This window comes from Chrysochloris asiatica, unplaced genomic scaffold (assembly GCF_000296735.1).
Source record: "Chrysochloris asiatica unplaced genomic scaffold, ChrAsi1.0 scaffold00026, whole genome shotgun sequence".
Classification (NCBI taxonomy): Eukaryota; Metazoa; Chordata; class Mammalia; order Afrosoricida; family Chrysochloridae; genus Chrysochloris; species Chrysochloris asiatica.
The window spans coordinates 2,011,374-2,021,700 of record NW_006408544.1 but is presented as its reverse complement, the minus strand read 5'-3'; the positions used below and the strand labels follow the sequence as shown (position 1 = coordinate 2,021,700).

The 10,327-nt window shown below is 42.2% G+C and overlaps 1 protein-coding gene across 1 annotated transcript; it reads right to left on the bottom strand.

The window, feature by feature from the left end:
- Positions 1–488: 488 nt before the first annotated feature.
- Positions 489–10,263, bottom strand: LOC102812741 (chromosome unknown open reading frame, human C1orf50). Its single transcript, XM_006839830.1, has 5 exons — positions 10,194–10,263; positions 9,950–10,065; positions 3,853–3,939; positions 2,942–3,073; positions 489–674 (listed from the first exon to the last, which is right to left on the bottom strand). The coding sequence occupies exons 1-5, from the start codon at positions 10,261–10,263 to the stop codon at positions 489–491; spliced, it is 591 nt and encodes a 196-aa protein (XP_006839893.1).
- Positions 10,264–10,327: the final 64 nt, after the last annotated feature.

The window sequence follows — 10,327 nt, the reverse complement described above, 5'->3', positions numbered from 1 at the left end:
CATCCTCCATTACTCAATCTTCTTGTTCCCAGAGGAATTGAACGCTGGAGATCTGCCACATTACAGGCAACTGTCAAATAAGCTCAACCCCAATCTTCAAAACCTCTAGCTACAAAAAAGACTGAAAATGTCCTCAAAAATGACTCATCAACTTTTTTGTGGGAAGAAGAAACTCTTCTTTCTCAAATGCTATGACTTATAGGTAGTGCAGAATGGCACTGAGGGAGAGGCAAAGTACAGTGGCCAATACCCTGAAACAGACCCCACATGGCCCTGAGAGGGTCTCTACACAGCAATGGAATTCAGTACCATCCCAACTAAAAGAAGCAATGACAGCATTGACAAGCACACAGGGTCTCCTTCCAAGAAGTTCATGATTCACCTCCATGCCCTCAATTCTCATGACACCTCCCTTCAAGGCAGCAAACAGGGACAATGAGGAAGCCACAGTGTGTTCTTGTCCCGAGAACTGTTTGTCAGGTCCACTCTCACTGAGTCAGTCCCTGGAAGTTGGGTTCAGTAAATGGAGGCAGGGCCACTGGTTGGCTTAGCAACTTGTCCATTATGCTGATTTTAGCATCTTGCTTCTCAATGTCCTCATACGGAGTCCAAGACAAGTCATGTTGAAGCTTGTAGGCACCAAGGAACTTGTGTGGACAACTTGTCCCCCATTCCTAGAGAAGGCAAAAGAGTCAGTTCTGATTAGAGTAGGTCATAAACAACTCACTTCTTACAGATGCCTCACATTGCTTTCATTCCAGGCCAGTCAGGACCTTCCTTGGAAAGCTATTAGATTATTGTTGTTATTGTCAAGTGTTATTGAGTCAGTTCCAACTCAGGGTTTCAGAGACTGTAAATCTTTGTGGGAACAAAAAATCTCATCTTTCTCTTGGTGGAGCGGCTCCTCCTCCAGTGCTTATCCTATGGAGTCACCATGCTCCCAGCTGTTATATTACACATCAGATAATTCCTTTAACAAACATATTATTGTTGTTAAGTGCCATCGAGTCAGTTCTAACCCACAGCAACACTGTAAAGGGTTACCAAGGAGCTGCTGGTGGGTTTGAACTGCTGACCTTGCAATGCAAACTGACCTTGCAGTCTAGTACATTATTCTGCAGCACTACACCAGGACTCCTTAGCTATATAATGACTTTAAAAAAATCTAAGCACATGGGCTGTTAATCTGAAGGTTTGCAGTCCAAAGTCATCCAGCCACTGAGGAAGAAAGTCCTGGCAAATTGCTTCCAGAAAGATTAGAGCCAAGAAAGCCGATGGAGCACAGTTCTACTCTGTCACACATTAGGTTGCCACAAATTGGACTTAACAAGAAGTTTGGTTTAGTCTTTTGTAAAAAAAATATGTTTTGCCTTCTTCTAAGACTGAAACTCACAGGGAACACAAGAGCAGTCTTGTATGCTCGCTAGTGACCACCCTGGTCTACTTGTGAGTGGAAGTGGGGGAAATGCAGCCCGGAAGACATGGGCTGAGTTTGGCTGTGTTCCATTGACACTCATTGACCTTGAGATGAGAGACGAGGAAGGGCTGGTTGCTCTAAAGTTTAGGGAGATGTGTGAACTCCCGAGCCCATGGACACTGACCTAGCCACTGGGGGCTAGATCTGAGAGTGAAGCAGCTAGCTGGTGTGAAGTGGGTGGAGATGTGCAAGAACTCACAAACTTGCAGATAGTACCCATTTGACCCAGCTTGGATGGTTACCTGACCAGAACTCCACCAGATGAAGATAAGAAAGTTTGATACTAGGAGCAAGTGTAAATTGCTACAAGTTGATGAACTGGACCTTCGCTTATGGATGCTGCTGCTCAAAATTCCAACTGAAATGGAAGGCCTCTTCATATCAAGGAACAAGCTTGCCGCCTCAGTACACTGGGTTGATAGGGATGGACACCTCAGACATTGGCTATCAAAAATGGGGGGCTATAAAGGCACACAGTGGCTGGCTTACAAACTTTCATGAGTGTGCTTAGTTTCAGAATGAGGAGGGTAAGGTAGAATCCCCACTGAATAGTTCTCTTCTTTTCCAGATAAGATGTTACGATGCAGTTGTATGTAATTGTTATCAGGACTAATTGTGATTAGCTCAATGGTAAAAGTATGTGTGTAAATAAAGTGGGGAATAGTTAATCTTTCATTTCAGTAACAGAGGACTCTAGGACCATCAGGGGAAAGAGTATGAGTGGAGTGTGAGATCCTACCCAGAGAAGCAGCAACAGTGAGAGAGTGGCAGAGGCGATGACATGGAGTGACAGAGCAGCTGAGGACTCTAGGCCCATGACGGAGAATGGCTGTGTGCCTGCGGGCAGGAGGCTGGCTTTGCAAAGCGTGCCCTTTGGACACTGAAACGAATATGTATTTTCTGTTTTGTATGTGCACATAAAAAAAAAAGGAGAGGGGGAGAGACAAATACTGTTCACTGACGGCACATGGAGGGGGATGTAACCATTGCAATGAAACAAAATATGATTTATTGAATGTAAAACTGATGATCTGCCCTGTAAACTTTCACTCAATTCGTAATAAAAATGTTAAAAAATATATGTTGTTGTTGTTGCTATGTGCCGTGGAGTCGGTTCCAACGCATAGCGACCCTGCACAGGGTTTCCGAGGCTGTTAATCTTTACAGGAGCAGAACGCCTCATCTTTCTCCCGCAGAACTGCTGGTAGTTTCGAACTGCTGACCTTATGATTCACAGCCCGATTCGTAACCACTACGCTACCAGAGCTCCTTAAAAATATATATAGAGATACATAGATAGATATATACTTTGGAGTTCACTCACCTCATCCCCAATTTTCTACAAAACTATTTACCAGCTACCGCCCCCACGCCCCTATGCCTCCATTTTCACACACATATGCCATATGCCAAGAGCTCTCACAAGCTAGAGTAGATTTTTGAGCCAAGAATATATGTTCCTACCTTTGGAGAAATTATAGAAAAATACTGCTGACCACTCTCTCGTTTATACAGATAGTAAATGTTGCCAGGTTTTTTCACAATATTACAAGCTATGTGGTGCAAGTCAGCATCTCTGTGAGCATCTTCCAATACCTAAGAATCAGAGAGGGAGCAAATCAGGCAGTCATAATCAGTGATCAGCCCAGCTGAAATCTAGAAACTGTTCAATGCTTAGGCTCCTGCATATATCCCACCTAGCAATAAGTCACTAGTGGAATCCAGATGAAACAAAAAAGTAGACTATATGTATTGTTGTTGTTAAGTGCCGTCGACTCAGTTCTGACTCATAGCAACTCTGTATAGGATTTCTAAGGAGCAGCTGGTGGGTTTGAACCGCCAACCCTGGGGTTCAAACCAACCTTGTGGACAAGTACTTATCTTACAGCGCCAAACCAGGACTCCCCAAACTATATTACTATGCTATAAAAATGCCTTTAAAAGAATACATTTCAAAATGTTGACCATTACTGGCAATGAGTAGTTTTTCAATTTCTTCCCTAGTTTTCTGTAATGAGTACATTTCTTTTATAACTAAAAAAAAAATTTTCTTTGAAGTGCTTTGTTTATCTTTGAACTTTCTCTCAAGGAAAAAACGTATGCTTAACCTCTCAGGCTTTTACTCAACCCCTTTACATTTCTGTTGTTGTTAAGTGCTGTCGAGTCAGTTCCGACCTGTAGCGACCCTGTATAGGGTTTCCGAGGAGCTTCTGGTGAGCTTGAACTGCTGACCTTACAGTTCAAACGGCTTTGCAGTCTGGCATGTTAACCCACAACGCCACACCAGGACTCCTTTACATTTCTAGGAATTACTTAAAACAAGTCCAGCCTGTGAACTAAATGAATAAAAGAGCCTTCCTAAAGTCATTACTTACCTTCCTGGCTTGTTCTTGCAAATGTTGGATTTGCTCAGCTATGACAGTCAGCTTATTGGTGGCATTTGCTCGGATAAATTCATCAGCCTACAGAAGAAAGATCTCACTGTAAGATGGAAAAAGATGACTTCTCTGATGTTCTTATTTGGAACCCAGTGTGAGGCATTGTCAACATCTTTGCTTAGGCCAGAAATATTCTTTCCATTCTCAATCCCCATCATTCTTCCCAAAGCCCAGCACCAACAGCACCGCTTATCACACCACATTACTTCCCATCCTTTCATTCTCTAGTCACACTGAACTTCTGTCCCCAACATTCCCTGCTCTCTGCCTTACTATCAAATACTTGAACATGCTCTCACAGATGCTCCCTCCTCTGATATATTCTTCACGTTGCTCTTTGTCTGACTAACCCTACTCATTCTTCAGATCTCTTATTTTTTCTTGTTTAAACACTGCTGAAATCAGGGATGAGTCTTACATTGAAAATCAAAAATCACTGTGATATGCTTCTTAGTACTTGCTTGTACAAGAATCTAGGTATATACAGTATTTTTTATCTGACCATTACCTCAGCTGAATTATTTATAAAACGTACTATGATACAAACCTGAAACAAAGTTATAATGTTCATAGAAGAAGCCTGTCATTTACCAGGAAATTCAACTGAAGGTAAATGAAATTGCTTAAAAACAGATCATAGGATTTTGAAAGTTAGCAAGAGATTAGTGCAACCAAGTCATATAATGGGAAACATTTTTACACTCAGGCATCTGAAATCTGTCAAAACTTCCAGCTTACTTTCAAGAAAAGCTGAATAACTTCCAGTGGCACACAATTAAGTTAAAGAAAAGAAATTAGGAGGTTAAACCTGAACCTAAACTATGAACTACTAACAGAATTTGCTGGTTAGTTCAGGAAACTTCAGGTGAATGGTTGACAGGATCAGAGAGGCCGAAGACAGGCAGGTGCAAGCCAAAGTTATGAGTGAAAAGAAACTAAATGCATAAACAGAATCATTTTTTGTTTCAAATATACATTAAGCAACAACTGTGGGTCAGATATCATGCAAGACACAGGGTGCAGAGAAGTTCCTACCTTCCTCAGACTAAAAATATCAATCAAGCAAGCCCCACAGTAATTTTAAATTTACTAGTAGCTGCATTAAAAGTAAAAATTGGCAACATTAATTGCAATTTATTTATGTAACCCAATATATTTAAAAAATTACCATTTCAACACACTATCAACCTAAAAGATTACTATTGATGTACTTTACACTTCCCATTATGTCTTTGAAATCATGTATATTTTATATTTATAACCCATCTCAATTTGCACACTAACAGTCACTGAAAATACTTGATTGATATTTAGATTTCATAAAAATAGTTCAAAAAGTCAGTTCAATACTCAAATTGTTATACATACATATGTATCCAATTATCGAACCAACTATCAGATTCTCAATTCAAATTAAAATGACATAAACTTAAAAATGCTGTTCCTCACTCGAACTAGCCACACATTCCAAAGCTCAATAGCCACATGTAGTGACCATATTAGACGGAGAGCACAGCTCGTCAGTAAGACACCAGAAAAAAGACAATTAAAGCTAGTGCTACATGTATTCTGTTTAATGATGCAATATTATGAAGAAATAACAGATACATGGTAGAAGCAGGCTAAAGACAACAAATAACTGTTTTCATAATAGGGAGCGGTGAGGTCTACAGAAAATGCTCAGCATTTCTCAAGCTGAACAAACCAAAGAAAAAATTCAAGCCTCGACTTTTTGCAATTTTCCCAGCCCATGAAGACCACTGTTGCCATGGAGTCCTGGAGTGGCACTGTGAGTTAATGCGCTGGACTGCAGAGTTGGTTTGAACTGCAAGGTCAGTGGTTCAAGCTCATCAGCTGCTCCTTGGAAGCCCTATACAGGGTTGCTATGAGTTAGAACCAACTCAACGGCAATAACAAGAGCAAAATACTGAAATGTAGACACCAAAAGAATGTGGAAGGAATACAGAGTCACTGTACCAAAAAGAAATGGATGATGTTAAATCATTTCAAGAGATGACATATGATCAAGAGTCAATGGTACTGAAGGAAGAAGTTCAAGATGCACTGAATTCATTGGCAAGAACAAGGCTCTGTCATAAAGGGAGAAGAGCGGAGAGCGGAACCCTACACAGAGAGGCAGCAATCCCCGAGATGGAGGCAGAGATGATGACGTGGAGAGATGGAGCAGCTGGGGACTCAGGACCCAGGGAGGAAGAGGGGCTGCGTGCTGATGATTTGGGGGGGGAACAGCCTTATAGGATGTTCCCTTTCGTTGATTGGTGATGCATGGAGGTGATTGTAACCATGGCAATGAAACAATATACAATAGGATGAATGTAAAACTAATGTTCTCCCATGTAAACTGTCACATAATTCACAATAAAACTTAAAAAAAAAAAAAAGAACAAGGCTCTGAGAATTGATAGAATACAACTTGAAAGCATTCAACAAACTGATACAACACTGGAGGCACTCACTCATCTATGGCAGGAAATTCGGAAGACAGCTTACCTGATCATCTGACTGGAAGAGATCCATATTTGTGTCCATTTCAAAGAGAGGTAACCCAATGGAATGCAGAAATCATCAGGCAATATCATTAATATCACATGCAAATAAAATTTTGCTAAAGGTAATTCAAAATTGGTTGCTACAGTACATTGACAGGGAACTGCCAGAGGTTCAAGCCAGATTCCGATGAAGACGTGGAACAAGGAATACTATTGCTGACGTCAGATGGATCTTGGCTGAAAGCAATGTACTGTGCTTTACTGACTATGCAAAGGCTTTCCGACTATGTGGGTCATACAAGCTACAGACAACACTGCATAGAATAAGTATTCTGTAACACTTAATTGCACTTAGGAGGGACCTGTACCTAGACCAAGAGGAAAGTCGTTCAAACAGAACCAAGAGGACATTGAATCATTAAAAATTAGGAAAGGTGTGCTTCAGGGTTGTATTCCTTCACCATATTTATTCAATCTGTATACCAAGCAAATAATCAGAGAAGCTGAATAATATGAGGACATGGCATCAGGATTAGAGCAAGACTTATTAACAACCTGCGATATGCAGATGATACAACCTTGCTTGCCGAAAGCGAAGAGGATTTAAAATACTGATAAAAGCCAAAGACCACAGTCTTCTGTATGGATTGCACCTCAACATAAAGAAAACAAAAATCTTCACCACTGGATCAATAAATATCACAATAAATGGAGAAAAGATTGAAGTTTTCAAAGACTTCATTTTGCTTGGGTCCACTCACTATCAACACTCATGGAAGCAGTAGTCAAGAAATCAAACAATGGATTAGGTAAATCTACTGTACAAGACCTCTTTAAAATGTTGAAGAGCAAAGATGTCAGTTTGAGGACTAAGGTGCACTTGAGCCAAGTCATGGTATTTTCAATAACCTCATATGCATGTGAAAGTTGGATAGTGAATAAGGAAGACCATAGAAGAATCGATACATTTGAGTTATGGTATTGGAGGAGAATACTGAAAGTACCATGGGCTGCTAGAAGAACAAACAAATCTGTGTTGGAAGAAGCACAACCAGAATGCTCCTTAGAAGCCAGGATGGCCAAACTTCATCTCTCATACTTCAGACATATTGTCAGGAGGGACCAGTTCCTGAAGAAGGACATCATGCTAGGTAAAGTGGAGGGTCAGCAAAAAAGTAGACCCCCAACAAGATGGACTGACACAGTAGCAGCAGTGATGGGCTCAAGCTTAACAAAAATTGTGAGGATGGCACATTACCAGGCAGTGTTTCATTCTGCTGTGCTTCAGGTCACTATGAGTTGAAACCGACTCAACAGCATCTAACAACAAGAAGAAGTGAGGAATTGGAACGCATGTGTAGTCAAGACATTCTCACTGAGGATGTCACATATGACTTGAGTGTGAGTAAAAAGAAGGAATCCTGGTAGCACAGTGCGTGGCTGCAAACCAAAAGGCTGGCAGTTTGAACCCACAGGTTGCTCTGTGGGAGAAAGACATGGCAGTCTGCTTCCATAAAGATTATAACCTTCCAACTTCCCAAGGAGCAGCTGGTGGGTTTCAACTGCCAACCTTATGGTTCACAGTCCAGTGCTGATCCTACAATGCCACACCAGGAGTCCCACTTAACTCTTAGAACTACCTAATATAGTTGAAGATGATAGCCTCACTTTCTCATTTTAGGAACCAAACTCAGAAAGGTGAGGTAGCTTGTCCAAGGTTTCAAAGCTAATAAATGGCAGTTGAAGGATCTGGACACAGAACTCAAACTCAACCCATTACCATAGAGTTAGCTCTGACTCAGACTGACTCACTGTGTAGGACAGAGGAGATCTGCCCCTAGAGGGTTTCCAAGGCTCTATGTGACCTTTATGGGAACAGAGTACCACAGCCTTCTCTGGAAGAGAGGCTGCTGACTTCAAACCACTCACCTTGTGATTAGCAGCCGAGCACCTTGTACTACCAAGGTTCCTTTCTGACGATAACACTGATCCCTAAATGGCATGTTAGAGGTCAGTCCTGCGAGAAGGCTCATACATTTCAGTATAAACCAAACCAAACTTAATACCGTGGAGTCAATTTCAACTCACAGGACCCTACAGGGCAGAGGAGAATTGCCCAGAAAGTTTCCGAGGCTGTAAATCTTTACAGACACAGACTGCCTGCCACTTTGTTCTTCTTTGAAGCGACTGGTGAGTTTGAACTGCTGACCTTTTGGTTGGCAGCAGAGCACACTTTAACCTCTGTGCCACCAAGGTACCTGCAATGTAGTACACAGAGAGTGTGCATGCTTGATTCAATTGTTGTTTCTAGAGTGCTTTGTCTTCAACTTTTCAATGACTGACTATGTTGGAGAAACGAATGCATTCTCTGTATTTCACTAGATGACAGGCTGAAAGACAAAAACTATGTTCCTTATTTCTTTGGCTCAGATCATTGTAGTGAACATAATCACTCAATAACACATAGGAAAAATGCTCTATTTGCCCCAGATTCTGACCCTCCCTACCAATAAGAGTGAACTGACTAAACAGACATGATAGTCTCCTAATCCATAAAAATTGTACTTTGCTCCCCACCTCTTTAGAAAAAAGAAGGCAGTTTGAATCAAAGGGGAGTCCTCCTAAGTATTTCAATTTTTAATTAAAAAACAAAACACTGAAGTACAGAGATGTACATATGAGGCAGTTTGAGAGCACTTATTTTAGTTATTAAATCTTCTAAGCAAAAACAGGACCTCTGAACATAATGAAGACCAAATCTGACAGTGCACACAAGGCTGACGAGAGTTTAGTTATTTAAAGTGGCAGGGTCCTATGTTGTTGTTAAGTGCCCTTCAGTCAGTTACAACTCAGCAACTGTATATAGGCTTTCTGAGGAGCAGCTACTGGGTTTGAACCACTGATTTTCAGTAAGCAGTCCAGTACTTATCCTGCTGCGTCAAACTAGATCCTATATCCGTGCTAATTAAAGGTGTGGTGCTGTGGGATAAAGCACTGGATCACAAGGTCGGCTTCAACCACAAGGTCGGTGGTTCAAATTCACCAGTTGCTCCTTGGAAACCCTATGAGTCGGAGCCGACTCGACGGCACTTAACAACAACAGGCCTGGCCATCTACTACCGAAAGGTCATAGCCTTGAAAACTCTACGTAGCAGTAGCTCTACTCTGTAGGCATGGGGTCGCTTTAAATCAGAATGATTCCACCGCAACTAACAAAACATGCATGTCATAATATTTGGTTGCAGTGATCTTGAAACATGCGGGGCTCCCCTAAGGCACAAATAAAATAATGAAAACAAAGTCCGGTGCAAATCTCCCATGGAGGTAGATTATGATACTCAAGTTGCAGTTGAAGCAGTCTTTAGTCACAGAAGATCAAGGTTCGAGAAAGACCCCCTAGTCTACCAAACAAATACAGTAACAAATGATACTCCACATAAGTAGTTGTCAGGTCCGAGCCTTTAAGAGGCGGGATAAAACGTGAACAAACATGGTTATTTAGTCCCCCAGCCGCGCCTGCTCACCTTCTGCACCTGCTGTGCGAGCGCCACGAGGTCTAAGGGGTCCCCGGCCCGGTGGGTGTGATAAGGGCTCACCAGGGCCAAGCCGCCGGGGGTCGGGGTGAGCTCCACCAGGGCTCCTGCGACACACACCCAGACACACAGGCTGTGAGCTACCGCCCTCAGCCTCCCGAGGAGCCCGAGAGACTAGCTGCTCCGTGACAGCTTCTTTCCCCATTCTGACTCCCACCTCGCGCCCCTCCCTCACCTGTCGCCGGTAGAACCCCTTGATTTTCAGTAGCTTCCTCAGCCCGAACCGACGTTGCAGTGGCCGCCATAACTCTGGCTCACCAACACCAACACCAGGACAGTTCAAGTCGAAAGAGCATGCGTATAGACGCT

Bases quoted from the DNA above. Each gene is read 5' to 3' on its own strand.
- LOC102812741 (XM_006839830.1), bottom strand. From the start codon at position 10,263: ATGGCGGCCACTGCAACGTCGGTTCGGGCTGAGGAAGCTACTGAAAAT. The intron at 3,074-3,852 runs GTAAGTAATGAC...TCTGATTCTTAG, and splicing joins TGCAAGAACAAGCCAGGAAG to GTATTGGAAGATGCTCACAG. The intron at 675-2,941 runs GTAGGAACATAT...TGCCTTCTCTAG, and splicing joins TTTCTATAATTTCTCCAAAG to GAATGGGGGACAAGTTGTCC.